General features: G+C 35.6%; 2 protein-coding genes across 5 annotated transcripts in view; one reads left to right on the top strand and one right to left on the bottom strand.

The window, feature by feature from the left end:
- Window positions 1-323, bottom strand: part of ZPBP (zona pellucida binding protein) — a 155219-nt gene extending 154896 nt beyond the window's left edge. For 3 of the 4 annotated variants that reach the window (XM_020981333.2, XM_078152272.1, XM_078152271.1), the window contains exon 1: window positions 86-323. In XM_020981333.2, the coding sequence (XP_020836992.1) occupies window positions 86-218 (133 nt within the window). In that variant the 5' untranslated portion in view covers window positions 219-323. The remainder of the gene's footprint in view (window positions 1-85) is intronic. The other variant, XM_020981331.2, reaches the window with a different exon arrangement.
- A 2463-nt stretch (window positions 324-2786) lies between these two features.
- The window catches only part of SPMIP7 (sperm microtubule inner protein 7), a 77212-nt gene continuing 63212 nt past the window's right edge, over window positions 2787-16786 (top strand). Inside the window, exon 1 of the mRNA XM_020981329.1 lies at window positions 2787-3520. Coding sequence (XP_020836988.1) covers window positions 2968-3520 — 553 coding nt within the window. The 5' untranslated portion in view covers window positions 2787-2967. The remainder of the gene's footprint in view (window positions 3521-16786) is intronic.

Below are 16786 nucleotides of genomic sequence, written 5' to 3'. Positions count from 1 at the left end.
ACTCCCTTCTCCTCCTGGCAGGCCTCTCTCTTCCCTGGGGCTTGTCTCTCAATGAGCCGAGCTGACGGTGAAAGGGGGGCCTTACTTGGAAGGGACGTCTGGAAGTGCACTAACAGCAAGAGGAGGAGTGAAAGGGATGGAAAGCACCGGGTGCCGCAGCTACGAGCAAGGCCCCTTCCCCGGGCCCTCCTCAACAGGACCCGGGCTCCGCCCTCCATCCCAACGGTGCCTCCTACTGGTACTTGGCCCCGAACGTCGTTACCATGGAGCTCGAAAAGAACGCTGCTCCACTGCGACTGCGCAACTGGAATGTACAGAACGCAGGCGAAAGAGGGAGGAGGACCAGTGAAGGAACCAGTGATAGGAGGGGAGGAGCCAGTGGAGGGGCGGGACCAGTGATAGGAGGGGAGGGGGCGGGACCAGTGGTGGGACCAGTGATAGGAGGGGAGGGGCGGGACCAGTGATGGGACCAGTGATAGGAGGGGAGGAGCCAGTGGAGGGGGGGGGCCAGTGGTGGGACCAGTGATAGGAGGGGAGGAGCCAGTGGAGGGGCGGGACCAGTGGTGGGAGGAGAGGGGAGGGGCGGGTTCTCTCCAAATTGGGGAACTGGATGTGAAGGCTTCTTAGAGCCTGGCTGGGAAAGTTCGTGTGGGACAGGAAGGGAGAAGATCTAAGACTAGGCACCAGTCTAGGCGCCCCTTGAAGTTTCTTCCAACTGTGATTCTGAAAGCTGTGTGTCTTTGAGTTCCTTGATTGCTCAGTCATCTCTGAAGCAAGGGTTTCTCCGGGAGATTTCATCAGTTCCCATGGGGCAAGGGGTGTTTCGAGGGGACAACTTCCCTCAACGTATCCTTTCACTGTCCTATCCAAAGCACGTGTTCCCAAGGTAAAAATAATACTAAAATGCTTTGATTTTTAATAAGATAAATATCAAAGGAGAGATGCTGCATAAACAAAAGTTCTTGGGAATAGAGGTTCTCCATAATTTTTGAGAGTGTAAAAAGATCCAGAAACAAAAAAAGTTTGAGAATCATTGTTCTAGGAAACCCTCAAAGACTAAAAATTGCAGAGAAGTTGATGACTTGCACTGGTAGAATGAATTTCTTCATTAAGGGATTTCCCTAAATCAGTGAACTCACAAGTTGAACCTACATCCCAAAAACTTTTTTCAAGGAACCACACCCACAAAAGGAAAAAAAAATAGTACCCTGGCTCAAGCAGTGGAAGTTCTGCTGGGGGGCAATACAACAGTAAGCATGATAAATATTGTTTGTTGTTTAGTCATTTCAATTGTGTGTGATTCTTTGGAACCTCCTTTTGGGGTTTTCTTAGAGATGCTGAAGTGGTTTGCCATTTCCTTTTCCAGCTCATCTTATAGATGAAGAAACTGAGGCAAACAGGTTAAGTGAGTTGCCCAGGGTCCCACAGCTAATATCTGAGGTCAGATTTGAACTCAAATCCTGGTTGCAAGCCTAGCCTGCTGAGCCACTGAACCACTAAGTAATAATCAATTAACATCTATTAAGCATCTACTATGTGTCAGGCACTGTGCTAAACACTAATAATAGCTTTTATTATATATTGTTACATTAAATTGTGTCATATTATATCATATCATGTCATATCACATGGTTAGTGCATGGGAGAATAGCCTGGGAGAGAATGGAGGGGTCAAGGCATTGGAGGTCACAGTGCAAATGAAGAGTAGGGCCAGTCACTTCAGTGTATCCATTAACTGTATTCTAAGGAAATAAGTTTTATTTCAGATACCTCTGCTGATATTGTTTGATTTTTTTTTCATCTGGCATTTCTGCCATCAATATTTTATTATTGCATTGATAGTTTCATTTGATCATTTATCTGAATATCCTTTCAAAATATCCTCTTGTGCATTTCTACCCATTTCATATTTTTATGTTTCTGTATTGTTTTTGAGGGGAATATTGCAGATCTAAGCTTCCTATGATCTTCCAATCTTCTATTTTTCCTGAATACCATTAACTCATTCTCCTTTCTAGCTCAATGTTACAAAACCTTGGAGCTAAGTCCTGCAAGAATATTTTCATTAGCGCTTAGGGGATTAAGTGTCATTTAGGATAAGTAGGAAAATAAATCTTAAATGAGTTAAGAACTCATCTCATTTTTTCTACTGAGTGTATCAAACATAATTTTTCAAAGTTCATTTTATGCAGGTACAGAAAGTAATAGCAGGATATGTAGCATTTAATATATCACTTTAAGATTTGCAAAACACTTTAACAAAGAGTATCTCATTTTATCCTCCCCAAAACCTAGAAAGAAAGGTGATATTATTACCCACATTTTATAGATGAGGAAACTGAGGCAGATAGATGTTAAACGATTTGCCCAGACTCACACAGTGTATGTCTGAGGCAAGTTATTCATATCTTCTTGACTCCAAGTCCAGAATTCTACCTACTGTGCCAAGTAGATGATTGGAATATTTTTATTTATATTTAATCTAACAATTAGATTGCCCATTTTGATTTATATTTCTCATGTAATATTAGTTAATAAGTTATAGTTAGTTATAATTAAACTCAATAATTCTTTAAGAAGGAAAATATCTTCCCGGGTTCTGGTAAAGATGCTATCACAGCAGTATTATGAACAAAGGCTAATTGTTTTTTCCCCCCTTGGAATTATATTATGATGTGTAAAATTCCGTATTTCAATACATGTCAATGTTTTACTGTTGCCAAGCAACAAAGTAACTCATCATTCTTTCTGCAGCCAAGTTCTTCTGCTACATGACTGTCTTTTGGGGACAGAGAAAGGAGGGCAAATCATTTTTTTTTCTCCCTTTTTAAAGCAATTAAACTACCCTGCAGGTTAGAAGTATGAACAAATTTTTCTACTAGACAAACTCTAATTTCCATTTATCAGAAAAGAGTTTATAAAGTCTTTATTTTAAATTGTGGTCATTAAAACTTCAAAAAAGCCAAAATGATATCAGATCATAGATTTGGACAGATCATTATCCCTAAGCATCCCATCGATGCAGTAAAAATGCCATTGAGGAAAATGGACTACCCTCACTACTGTCATCTCCTAAAAAGAATGAAAATGCCCTTTGTGAGAGGAAACGAGGACAGACATTTCTATGGCAGTTTTGAAGACAAAGACAGCCTTGCTTTCCTGAAATTTCACCCTTATCCTTCTCCTGTCCAGCCAGACTATCATTTATACCATCCTTATCCCCCACCTCCTGGGAAAGATTATGCTTTATTTCCACATCGAGATGATGTGCCATTGGGTGATCCTTGTTCAGGGTTTATGAGTCCTGGAGGTGATGCTGATTTGCTGCCTGGAGTTGGCAAAACTATCCCAAACTTAGTAAGTTACTCTGATGTGAAACCTCAACAACGAATCCCTTTAACAGACCAAGAATTGCAGACAGAAGTTAAGAAGCAAACAATATTATTAGAAGAACTAAATGAGGACCCAAGGTGGAATTCCAGGAAAGTATCTGATGCTGCCATCAGAGCGAGACTTGGAGGTAAATAAAAAGATAGTTTTATTTTTTTTAGCTCCAGAATTAGTGAAAGGGGTATATATAGATATAGATAGATATATATGTATATATATATATATGGGTATTTGGGTGTGTGTGAGTGTGAGACAGATGTATAACATTCAAAAATTAAGCAGTAAAATACACATCTTAAGACAAAATATTGCATTTGAGGCTATAAAATCAGTGATAAAATAACTAATATCCTATTATATAAAATGTATGCTAATTATTATGTGATCAATATCAAAGGGCATTCATTATATGAGATCATCTAGATTATACTTGTAAGCAAAGAAGAAATGAGTTGCCAACTGCAAAAATATATGTCCTTCCCAACCTCTTGATTAGTTATAAGACATGTCAAATTGTCCTACTTCACATAATAATATTTATATAACAGAATGTATTACTTACACCTGGTCACCATGCAGAAACTCTCACCAGGATGTTATTAGGAGTCAAGTTAAAGGTGCAGGTATAAATATATTTAAACCATCCTGGATACAGGTGATTGCCATGCATTTTAAGTTGCTTTAGGGAAAAAGATGAAGTTATTGTTTTTCCTAGATAGCAGTATTGTTAAACAATCTTTACCATAGAAAATGATTTCCTATCTAATGTAACATTTTCAGATAATTGTCTTTTATTGTCAAGATGGAGGAGTCCTACCCAGATCTAAACTATCTAGGTAGAGTCATTTTATATACTTTTGTGAGATATTTTAAACTTGTAAGCTCGACCTTTGTAACATCCCCCCTATATAACTGCCACCACTCCACAGTGCTGGCCTTCATAATCTCACACCTGGATTATTGCAATAACCTTCTTGGTTAGTCTGCCTGCCATAAGACTCTCCCCACTCCAGACCATCCTCTATTTAGTGGTCAAAGTCCCTAAGTGCAGGTCTGACTATGTCACATTCCCCCTACCTCCCTCACTCCTCACTCAATAAACTGCGGTGGTTCTCTATTACCTCAAGGATCCAATAGAAAATCCTTAGGCTGGCATTCAAACTCCTTCATAATCTTCCTCCTTCTTACTTTTCTAATTTTGCAACTAAAACTCCCCTTTTTTCCCATGTACTGTATGATGCAGTGACACTGGCCTCCTTGCTGTTCCTCACACAAGACACTCCATCTCCTCCTGACTCTTAAGTATTTTCACTGACTGTCTCCCATGTCTGAAATTCTTCCCCCACCCCCACGCCCCACCATTTGTATCTTCTCCTTTCCCTCACTTCTTTCAAGTCTCAGCTAAAATCTTATTTTCTACAGCAAGCCTTTTCCAACATTCTCTATTGCTAGTGCTTTTCCCTCTGTTTATTATGTTCAAATGTATCTGGTGTATATCTTATTTGTACATAGTTGTTTTCATGCTTTCTTCTCCATTAGACTGTGAACTCCTTGAGCACATGGACTTTTGTCTTTCTTTGTATTTCTTGGCATGCCAGGGCTAAGCATGATGCCTGGCACAAAATAAGCACCTAATAAACATTTGTTGACTGACTGACTTGTATTTATTGCACATCCCTTCATTTCAGAGTAGGGAACTACAGATGTGGAATATGTCATTGACTGTCAGAGACTATGTTGTTCAGTTTTGCTGAACTGCTTTTTTCTCCTTTTTTAATTTCTGTCACCTGGGATAGTTTGCTGGCTAGTAGAGGGGTGGGATATAATTGGGAAGGAATGTGATATTTAAAAAGTACTAATAACAATGAGATCTATTTTAAACTTGTATTTTTTTTTATTTTGGTGTTTTGATATTTGCCTTTTATTTATCAGGAAAACTTTAGGGAATACTTAGCATAATTAATACTATCAATAGTAATAATGATAGCTAACATTCATATAGTGCTTTATGGTTTGAAAAGCATTTTTCATATATACATTTTTATAATTGAGCCTCACAGCAGCCTTGTGAAAGAGGTACTTCTATGAATACTTTGATGCTTCTATGACTCTCATCAGTATGAGTATTTCCATGTTGAGTGTATATTGCAACTTATCCAGGGTCTTTTCATTTGTTCAATCAATCAGTCAATCAACAGGCATTTTATTAAGCACTTACTATAAGCTAGGCACTAGAGTAACTCCTAGGAATACAAAGAAAGGCAAAAATATGGTTCCTGCCCTCAAGCAGCTCGCATTCTAATGGAAGAGAAAATATGTATAATCAAAATATATATGAAATTAGAGGTAATATCAAAAGGAAATGCACTAGCAGTGAAGAAACTGAGAAAGGCCTCCTACAGAAAGTGAGATTGCTTGAAAAGCAATCCAGGTAATCCAAGAAGTAGAGGTAAGGAGAGAAAGCATTCCAGGCATGGGGGAACAGCCAGTGAAAGGGCCTAGACTCAAGATTAGAACGTCAAGTGCAAGAAAGAGAAGAAAGCCAGTGTTACTGGATCACAGAGCACCTGGAGAGGGGAGGGAGTAAAATACAAGATTAGAATGGGGCCGAGTTGTAAAGGCCTTTAATGCCAGCAGTAATATGGAACCACTAGAATCTGTTGTGTGATATAGTTAGGTTTATGCTTTAGGAAAATCACTTTGGCAGCTGAGTGGAGGATGGATTGCAGTAAGAATAGACTTGAGATAGAGATACTACTTGGGAAAATACTACAATAGTCCAGGCCTGAAGTGATGAAGGCCTTCAGTGGGACAGTGGCTGTGTGAGTAAAAAAGAAAGGGACATAGAAGGGAGATGTGAGGTAGGAATGACAAGACTTGAAAACAGATCAGGTATGTAGGGCGAGTGAGAGTGAAAAGTCAAGGATGACATACCAAGGTTATACTTTTGGGTAACTGGAAAGATGGCAGATCCCTTGAAAATATCAGGAAAAATGGGGAAGAGGAAAGATTTGAAGGGAAAGATAATGAGTTTTGTTCCGGACATATTGAGTTTGAGATGCCAAGATTTGCACCAGATACATTCGATAGGCATTTGGATCCATATTTGGACTATATACATAGTTCTGGGAATGAGCTTCATAGAGATGATAATTGAACCAATGATTGATGATGAGATCACTTAGTAAAACAGAGAGGAAGCATAGAAGAGAGTATTAAAATCTTAGGGGATATCCATGGGTAAGACCTTGATGAAGATGAAACAAAGTTTTAAGGTAGAGAAGGAAGACACACAGGTACTAAGAAAGCCAGAGGAGCGCAATGTCATGAAACACTTAAAAGAGGAGAGAGTATGTAGAAGATGAGTGAGGTCAACCACATCAAAAGCTGAAGAGAGGTCAAAAAGAATGAAGACTGAGAAAATGTCATTAAATTTGGCAATTAATCTATCTTAAGTTACTTTGGAAAGAGCAGTTTCAGTTAATGCTTAAGTCAGAAGCCAGATTGCAGAGGCTTTAGGAACAGGTGAGCAGAGAGGAAGCAGAGGCACCTAATGGAAGTTACTTTCTCAAGAAGTTTAGCCAATAAAGGAAGAAAAGATGTAAGACAATAGTGAGTGAGAATGATATAATCAAGTGAGGGTTTTTAAAGTATGGTGAAGATATAGGCATATCTGCAGGCTTTAAGGAAAGAGCTGGTAAATAAGGAGGAGTTGAAGATTGGAGAGTAGGGCTGATGGGGAGGGAGTATGAAGAAAATGGGAAGGGATGGGGTCAGGGGTGCACAATGAGGGATTTGTCTTGACAAGGAGTAGAGATATTCCTTCATTTGGGAAAAGGTAAAGGAGATAGTGGAGGAAGATATCTTAATTGGTGTTATATAAAGAGGAGGGGAGAAAGAATTTTTGGCTAATGACCTCCATTTTATCTATGAATTTATGAGACAAGGTCCTCAGCTAAGAGGGCAAGAGAAGGGATGCTGAAAGATACTTGAGGAGGAATCAGTCTTGTGTGATTGTCTGATCCATTTTATCCAATAGAATCCACATAGAATCTAACTAATATTATAAAGGCTTCCTTCTAGGTCTTTTTTAAATTTTAAGGGCACCAGAAGAGTACTAGCCTACCCTTCTGTTATCTTCCAATTATTGTTACTTACGTACATGAGCAGCCCACCTCTTTTTTCTAATCATATGTTCTTCAGTGATATTCCTTGTGCCACTTTTTGAGTATGATTCGTCACTAGAAATATCCTGTAGCTTTCTTATGTACCCACTGCCACACATATCTACCTCATCTTTTGGGTCATTTGGAATATTTAATTATTCTGGGATTGTGCTGTTGTGATGTATTGCTATAGATCATTGAAAAAGTGAGAAAGGATAATGAGAATTTCTTTTGAAAATATGGGTTGAGAGGGGACATAATCCAGATGGCAGAGAAAAAGCAGTGACTCTCCTGACCTCTCCCAAATTCCCCTCTGAACAACTTTAAAATGACAACTCAAAATGAATTCAGGATTGGCAGAATCCACAAAAGGACAGAGGGAAACAATTTTCCAGTCCAAGATAACTTAGAAGGTCAGCAGGAAAGATCTCACATGAGGGTGAAAGTAGAGCACAGTCCAATATAGGCAATGCTTTGGCAAGACAGCCTCATGCCATGGCTTGGTAACCTAGCAACTGGGCTTAGGAACAATTGATTTTGCTGAAGGACTTCTAGTGTTCTCAGCCCACAGACAGTAAGGGAGTCAGACAGCTGGAGGAAAAGGAGATTATGGGGGTTTGTTTCCTGGCACTGGCTGCAGGACTCTGTTGCATTGCCTATATGCACATATAGTCATAGTCCTGGTCTCAGTCCCCAGGGTGAGGAGTAGCACTGGCACCTAGTGCTTGTGGCTGAAGGGGAGCAAGAATCCTGGTCACAGTTGCAGGGTGGAAAAAGAGTGCTTGTGGGTGTGCACAGACCAGAAAACAGGCCAGAGGAGCAGTGAGTGCACCTCTCCTTAGATCATACCACTTTGGAAGAACTGAAAACTTACAGACCTCCCAGAACTGTTCTGAAAATAGCAGTATGAAAAATCTGAAGCTTGGGACAGTATTCTCTCCTCCCCCAGGAGCAGAGCCCAACAGTTAAACGTCAAGAAATAGACTAAAAAATGAGCAAAGAACATCAACCAAAAAAAAAAAAAAAGGATCCAACTATAGAAAGTTACTATGAGGACAGGGAAGATCAAAACACAAGCTCAGAAGAAGTCAACAAAGTCAAAGCTGCTAAATCCAGATCCTCAAAGAAAAATATGAGTTGTTCTCAGGCCCAAAACAAATGTTTTGAAGAGCTCAAAAATGATTTTAAAAATCAAATAAGAAATAGAGAAAATGGTGGGGGAGGGAAATAAGAGCCCAATATGAAAGAAAGTCATGAAAAATAAAGAAAATCATGAAAATGAGTCAACAGCTTGGTAAAAGAGATACAAAAAATACTAAAGAAAATAACACCTTACAAAGCAGAATTGCCAAATGGAAAAAGATGTATAAAAATTCACTCACGAGAACTCTTTAAGAAGCAGAATTGGCCAAATGGGAAAAGATGTACAAAAATTCACTGGAAAAAAAAGAAAATAAAAAATAGAATTGGCCAATTGGAAAAGAAAGTACAAAAGCTCACTAAAGAAAATAATTCCTTAAAAATTTTGGAATTGGGCAAGTGGAAGCTAATGATTCCATAAGACATGAGAAAACAACAACAAAATTAAAAGAATGCAAAAGACAGCTTAAACTGAGCATGTTCATAACTGAAACATAAGCAATGAATTAATTTAACTTCTTAAGAAAGATGCATCAAATGGCACAGTTTGTACATACTTAAAGGGAAAGTTAAATGAGTTACAGGAATAAATTGAGAGTAATACTTATAGTGGGGAAAATTATTGCAACCCATTTAGGTCCAGAGAAATCTAACCAAAAATTAAATAATATAATCAAGGACTTGAACAGAATTTAGAAAAGTTGCATATGATAAATATCTGGTAATTATTAAATGGTAATAAAAAGGAATATACATATTCTTGGCTATAAATTCCATTTTTACAAAAACTGACTGTGTATTAGCACATATAAACCTCTCAAATAAATGCAGAACATTAGGTAAAAACCTCTTGTCTGCAAGACAATAAAAATTACATTCAATAAAGGGCCACTGAAGAAAGGACTAACAATTAGCTAGAGACTAAATAACACAATCCTAAAGAATTTATGATCAAAGAAAAAAATCATAGAAATAATAGATAATTTCATTAAAAATAATGACAGTGAGGCAACATACAAAATTTTTTGCAATTCATCTAAAAGAGTCCTTAGGGGAAATTTTATATATCTCTAAACATTTTCTTCCAAAAAAAGGAAAGAATAAGTTGGATGTGCAACTAAAAAAATAAAACTAGAAGAGCAACAAATCTAAAAATCCCAATTAAACACCAAAATAGAAATCCTGAATAAGGAAGAGATTAATAAATTAAAAGCAAAACAAATCATTAAATTGGTAAACAATCATTGTGTGTGTATCAAGTAGAAGCTTTTAAAATATAGACATATATATATATATGTATATGTATATAATGGATAAAACAATGGCTAATTTTATTAAAAAGAAGGAAAAAGGAAAAGAAGGAATTACCAGTATAAAAACAAAAAGGGAAAATTTTCAACAAATTAATAAGAAATAAAGAATATTATGAGAAACTATTTTGTTTAAATATATGCCAATATAAATAAGTTAAAAGAAAGACATATTTATGAAACTATAAAGTGCCCAGATTATTAGAACAATGAACAGAGATTTATGCAACCCAACCTCAGAAAAGAAATTCAAAGAAGCTTAAAAGTAAACTCCAAAAGGGGGAAAAGTAACTAAGATCATATGGATTTACAAGCAAATTCTATCAAACTGGGAGGATCAAATTCCTCTAATTCCATCAAAAATACAAAAAGATTCTAAAAAATTCCTTCTGCAATGCAAAAATCATCTTGGTACCCAAATAAGGGAGAGTCAAAACAAAGAAAAAAAATTACAGAGCAATATTCCTATTAAATACTTACATAAAAGTTTTAAACAAAATATTAGCTAAAATGCTACAACATATCAAAATGTTTACACACAGTGAACAAGTTAAAATTTTTCTAAGAATACAATGATTTCATATTAGGAGAATATAAACATAATTAAAAATATTAATAACAAGAACAGAAAACTTATATCAATAAAGAATATTTTTGACAAGATACACCACCAATTTCTGTTTTTTAAAAAAAAAACACTAGAAAACGTAGGAATAAATTGACCCTTCCTTATCATGAAATAGTATAGCTCTAAAACCAAAAGCCAATAATATACATGATGGGGATAATTTAGAGTCCATTCCAGTAAGATCAGGGATAAAGCAAGTATGTCCATTATCACTACTACTATTTGATATAAAGTTGGACCTGCAATATACAGCAGTGAGGCAAGAAAAAGAAATCGAGAGAGTAAGAATAAGCAAATAAAAACAAAATTATTGCCTTTTGCAGATGATAAGATGGTTTTCTTTGAGAATTCGAATTAACTAAAATTAATTGAAATAATAACTTCAACAAAGTTGTTGAATAAATAATAAACCCACCAAAATCAGCATAAATATGTATTACCAATAAAATTAAGTAGAAATAGAAAGAGAAATGGCATTTAAAATAACTGCAGAATGTATTAAAACATGGAAGTCTATCTACCAATGCTCCCACCGGAATATGTGAATGTCACATAATATATGAATATATAACTACAAAACACTACATAGAAATAAGCCTAAATAATTACAGAAATTTTAATTGCTAAAGGCTAAGGGTTTAAGCAATGCAATACAATGCAATGTAAGGCTAAGTCAATTGCTAAGGGCTAAGGGCTTAGGCAATACAATACAATACAATGAAGCCTAAGTCAATACAATAAAAATTAATATGTTATCAATGTCAAATTGCTTATCTTCTCAAGGAGGTAGAAGAGGAAGGAAAGAGGGAGAGAATTTGGAACTCAAAAGAATTTTAAGTGATTGGTTAAAAAAATTGTACCTGTGATTAGGCAATATTGAATGAAATAAATAAAAATATATTATAAAAATTAATACACTACCTAAATTCATCTACTTATTCAATTTCAAACCTATAAAATTATCAAAGGATTGCTTTATAGAAGTAGAAAAATAATATTGAAATTCATTTAGAGGAAAAAAATGTTTAATAATCTCAAGAGAAATAATAAAAGAAAGTGAGAAGGAAGGTGGCCTAGTAGTGTTAGGTCCCAAACTATACTATAAATAATCATACTATACAATATACTATAAATCATCAAAATGATTTGGTAATGGTTAAAGGACAAAGAGGTCAATCCATGGAAGAGATTAGGTACACAACATAAAGAAGAAAATAGATCTAGGAACCTAAAGTTGATAAATCCAAAGATCCATGATTCTAAGTAAAGGACTCACTATTTGACAAAAACTGCTAGAAAAAAAAGTCCATGTAACAAGTTAACCTCCAAATAGATACACATCTGGTTTTGTAACAGAAAAATTAAAAGAGCACAGAAGAAATAACCTTTATAACTATGGCAAATGGAAGAAAAGAATTCAAGACCAAGTAAGGGAAAGTGAATCACAGAAGATAAAATAGACAATTTTAATTACATAAAACTAAAAGGTTTTTTTCCCCCAAAACAAATTCAATGAATCTAAGATTAGAAGAGCAATAGGCAACTAGGGAAAAATAATCTTTACGTATATTCTCTGATGAAAGTCTCAATTCAAATTCATAAGAATAAGAACCATTTGCCATTTGATAAATGGTCGAAAGATATAAACCAGCAGTTCTCAAGGAAAAAATCCAAGCTACTAATACCTACACACACACACACACACACACACACACACACACACACTCTCTCTCTCTCTCTCTCTCTCTCTCTCTCACATGCTCCTAATGATTAATAATTAGTAAAACACAAATTAAAGGAATTCTGACACTCTACATCAGTCAGATTTTCAAGGTTTTGTTTATTTTTATTTTTTAAAGAAAATGAATAATTTTGGAGAGGCTGTGAAGAATCAGATACATTTATGCACTGTTTGTGGAGCTGTGAATTGGTCAGGTCATTCTGGGAAGTAACTTGGAACTATACCCCCAAAGTTAATAAATTTGGCATGCCCATTGACCTAGTGTTATCATTACTAAGCCTGTACCCCATATGGATCAAAGAAAAAGAAAATAGTCTGATATTAACAAAATATTTAGAGCAGCTCTTTTTTTTTTTAGTGGAAAATAACTGTAAACCAAAGAGGGTGACCATTAATTGGGGAATACTGAGCACAGTGCCTGCAACATAATGTTTTGTTATTTAGTCATTTTTCAGTCATGTCCAACTCTTTATGACCCCATTTTGGATTTTCTTGACAAAGATACCAGAATGGTTTACTATTTCCTTTTCCAGCTTGTTTTGCATATGAAGAAACTGAAGCAAACAGGATCAAGTGACTTACCCAGAGTCACACAGCTAGTGTTTGAGACTGGATTTTAACTCAGATCTTCCTGACTCCCGGCTTGCACTTCATCCACTGTGCCAGCTACTTGCCCAAACTAGCTGTCTGGGAATATAGTAAAGGCATGTTAAGTATTTATTGTATATATATTTTAGTACATATGAATATAATGGAATGCTATTATGTTGTAAGAAATCTTGAAAGAGACAGTTTTAGAAAAACCTAGTAAGACTTTTGTGAACTGGTGCAGAGGGAAGTTAGCAGAACCAGGATAATAATTTATTATAATGTCAACATAAAAATGAATAACTTTGAAAGACTTAAAAACTCAGATAAGTGCAATGATCAACCATGATTCTAGATGATTGATAGTAAAGAATGCCCCTAACCTACTGACAGAAAGATGATAGATCAATATACAGAATGAGACATTTTTTGGACATGTCCATTATAGGAATTTATTTTGCTTGATTATACTTGTTAGAAGGATTTTATTTTGTTTTCATTTTTTCTTTTCAGTGGGAGTAGGAAAGTAGAAGTGGGAGGGTAAAATATATGCTTGAAAATTTAAAAATAATATTTAATTAAAAATAAAAGTCATGTAGATACTCATGTGCTTAGCAAGATGGTTCATTAATTGTTTTCAACCAACTGATAAGCATTTATTAAGTGTATCTAAGTCCCAGGTGCTGAACTAAGCACTGGAGATGCAGGGAAAGGCAAATTTTTATTTATCTGTTAATTGGGAAGGGGAAGTCAAGAAGGGTCAAGAGATTAGCAATTATGTTGAAAAAAAGAGGGCCTTAGAAATTTTTTAGAAAATTGTAGACAATTCTATCTAAATTAATTTACTTATTCAGTGTCATACCAATCAAACTACTAAAACATTATTTTATAGAGCTAGAAAAAATAATAAGATTCATCTGGAAGAACAAAAGTTCCAGAATATCAAGGGAAGTAATGAAAAGAAATGCTAGGGAAGGTGGCATAGCCATACCAGATCTTAAATTGTATTATAAAGCAGCAATCATCAAAACTACTGGCTAAGAAATAGAGTGGTGGATTGGTGGAATAGATTAGGTACACAAGACACAGAAGTCAATGACTATAATAATCTACTGTTTGATCCCACCTTCTGGGATATGAGCTCACTATTTGACAAAAACTGCTGGAAAAACTGGAGAAAAGTATGGCAGAAACTAGGCATAGACCAAAATGTTATACCATGTACCAAAATAAAGTCAAAATGGGAACACGATTTAGATATACAGGCTGATACTATAAGCAAATATGGTGAGCAAGGATTTATGTCAGATATATGGAGAATGGAAGAATTTATGACCAAACAAGAGACAGAGAACATTATGAAATGCAAAACAGATCATTTTGATTACATTAAATTGAAAAGGTTTTGTACAAACAAAAGCTAATGCAACCAAGATTAGGAGGGAAGCAGAAAACTGGGAAAGAATTTTTACAACCAGTGTCTCTGATAAAGGCCTCATTTCTAAAATATATAGAGAACTAAGTCAAATTTATAAGAAAAGCTATCTATAGTCATATGAAGAATGCTCTAAATCACTATTGATTGGAGAAATGCAAATCAGAAGAACTTTGAGGTACCCTATATCGCACCTATCAAATTGGCTAACATGACAAAACAGGAAAATGATAAATGTTGGAGAAGATGTGGGAAAATTGGAACATTAATACATTGTTGGTGGAGTTGTGAATTGATTCAACCATTTTGGAGAGCAATTTGGAACTATGCCAAAGGGCTATAAAAATGTGCATACCCTTTGACCCAGCAATAGCACTTCTAGGGCTCTATCCCAAAGAGATCATAAAAATAGGAAAAGGATCCACATGTACAAAAATATTTATAGCAGTATCTATATGTGGTGGCAAAGAAATGGAAATTGAGGGGATGTCTATCCATTGGGGAATGGATGAACAAGTTGTGTATATGAATGCAATGGAATACTATTGATAAGAAATTGATGAGCAAGCAGACTTCAGAAAAACCTGGAAGTCTTGTATGGACTGATGCTGAATGATGTGAGCAGAACCAGGAGAATGTTGTACATAGTAACAGCCACATTGTGTGATGACTAATTTTGATAGATTTAGCTCTTCATCTCAGCAATTTGAGGATCTCCAAAAGTCTCATGATGGAAAATGCTATCCACATCCAGAGAAGGATGGAGTTTGAATGCAGATTGAAGCATACTGTTTGCTCTTTTTTTCTTTTGTTTTGTTTCCTCTTTCTTGTGGTTTCTCATATTGGTTCTAATTCTTCTTTACAACATGATTAATGTGAAAATGTTTAATAGGAATGTATATATAGAGCCTATATCAGATTGCATGCTGTCTTGGGGAAAAAGGGAGGGAAGCAGGGAAGGGGAGAAAATTTAAAACTCAAAAGCTTATGGAAGTGAATGTTGAAAAATAAAAATAAATTAAGGAAAAAAAAGAAAGTAACATAGAATTTTTAAGTTATGTAAAATGAAAGTTCGTAGTTTCATACAGAATCATCTTTTTTGTTCTGATATGTGATTACAAAACATACCTACCTCTTTTGGAGTGAATTTACAAACAGATGGGGGAAAAGAAAAAAAAATCCTCAACCCAGCAGACTTAAAATAAGTAAAAAATTCTCTGAAACCATGGTAATTAAGCCTGCATTGACATGAGAAGACAAAACAGAAAGTTCAGCAGAAAGCTGAACTACTTAAGGCTCTCACTAAAATATCATAAATATCTCCAGTCATACTATGTTGTGGGAGTAGCACAGCCAATTCAAACAACCTGATGATCTGTTTTAAACTGGGATATGGTAGCCTCTACCTGGGCTCCTCAGGGCAGTTACTTACTCTGAATTAGCCACTTACCCCCATAAAGAACATATAAGAGACAGAAAATAATGTCCCTGTACCCACCTCATGGTAGAAAGTAAATCCTGCTGTTGCAGGGGCAGGATTGGATTCAGTGGGGACAGAATTGGCAGTCAGGTCTCTCCTGGTAGATTTTACATGTGTCAGAGAATTCACAAGTGTTTGTACACACCCCATCACTCCCAGTATCCTATTCAGGAGACAACATATCTGCCATAACAGGGAAGTGGGAGGGGACAAACAGTGAGTTGGGAAGCTTGGTACAAACTACCAGGAATAGAAAAGTTCAAGATAAAGACTGAAAAACAAAATGTCCGAGAGAAAAAAGTTAGAGATAGGCCTAGCTCCAAACAAAACAAAGCAACATGGGAATTAATAAAGACAGAGAAATGAGCAGGAACCTCCAAAAGTGTTACAGTAAAATAAATATAATTAAAGGAAAGCAAACCAAAAGATCCTCATGAAAAAGAGCAAAACAAATTTTAAGTATACCTGAGAGATTGTGAATCAGCAATAAATTCCAGAATCATTCAAAAATAATATAAAACCTTTTAGAAAAAAACTGGATTGAAAATGAGAGCTTTCAAAGAAGGAATAAATAAGATTAACAACAGAATAAACAATAAAACACGTGATAAGAATCTTTCTAAATTAAGAGGCTCAGAAAAAGAGAATGACATATTTCTCAAGCATAAATAAAATGGAAGAAAATTTGGCAGAAGGAAAAGGCCAAAATATGAAAGAATGCATGAATTCTATACAACTTTAAAAAACTGATCTTCAAGATAGGTAAGTTAATTTAAGAAACAGTTATTCCAGAAAAAAAAGTGATAAATTACAAATCCTAAAGATCACAAGACTGGAATTAATATTAGAAAATTGACCTAAAGTTTTGAAAATGGATAGTAAAGTATTGATTGATAAAGTCCACTGAT

Source organism: Phascolarctos cinereus, unplaced genomic scaffold, assembly GCF_003287225.1.
Source record: "Phascolarctos cinereus isolate Bilbo 61053 unplaced genomic scaffold, phaCin_HiC Scaffold_4;HRSCAF=312, whole genome shotgun sequence".
In the NCBI taxonomy this organism is placed as follows: Eukaryota; Metazoa; Chordata; class Mammalia; order Diprotodontia; family Phascolarctidae; genus Phascolarctos; species Phascolarctos cinereus.
This window is presented reverse-complemented; position numbering and strand designations above follow the sequence as displayed.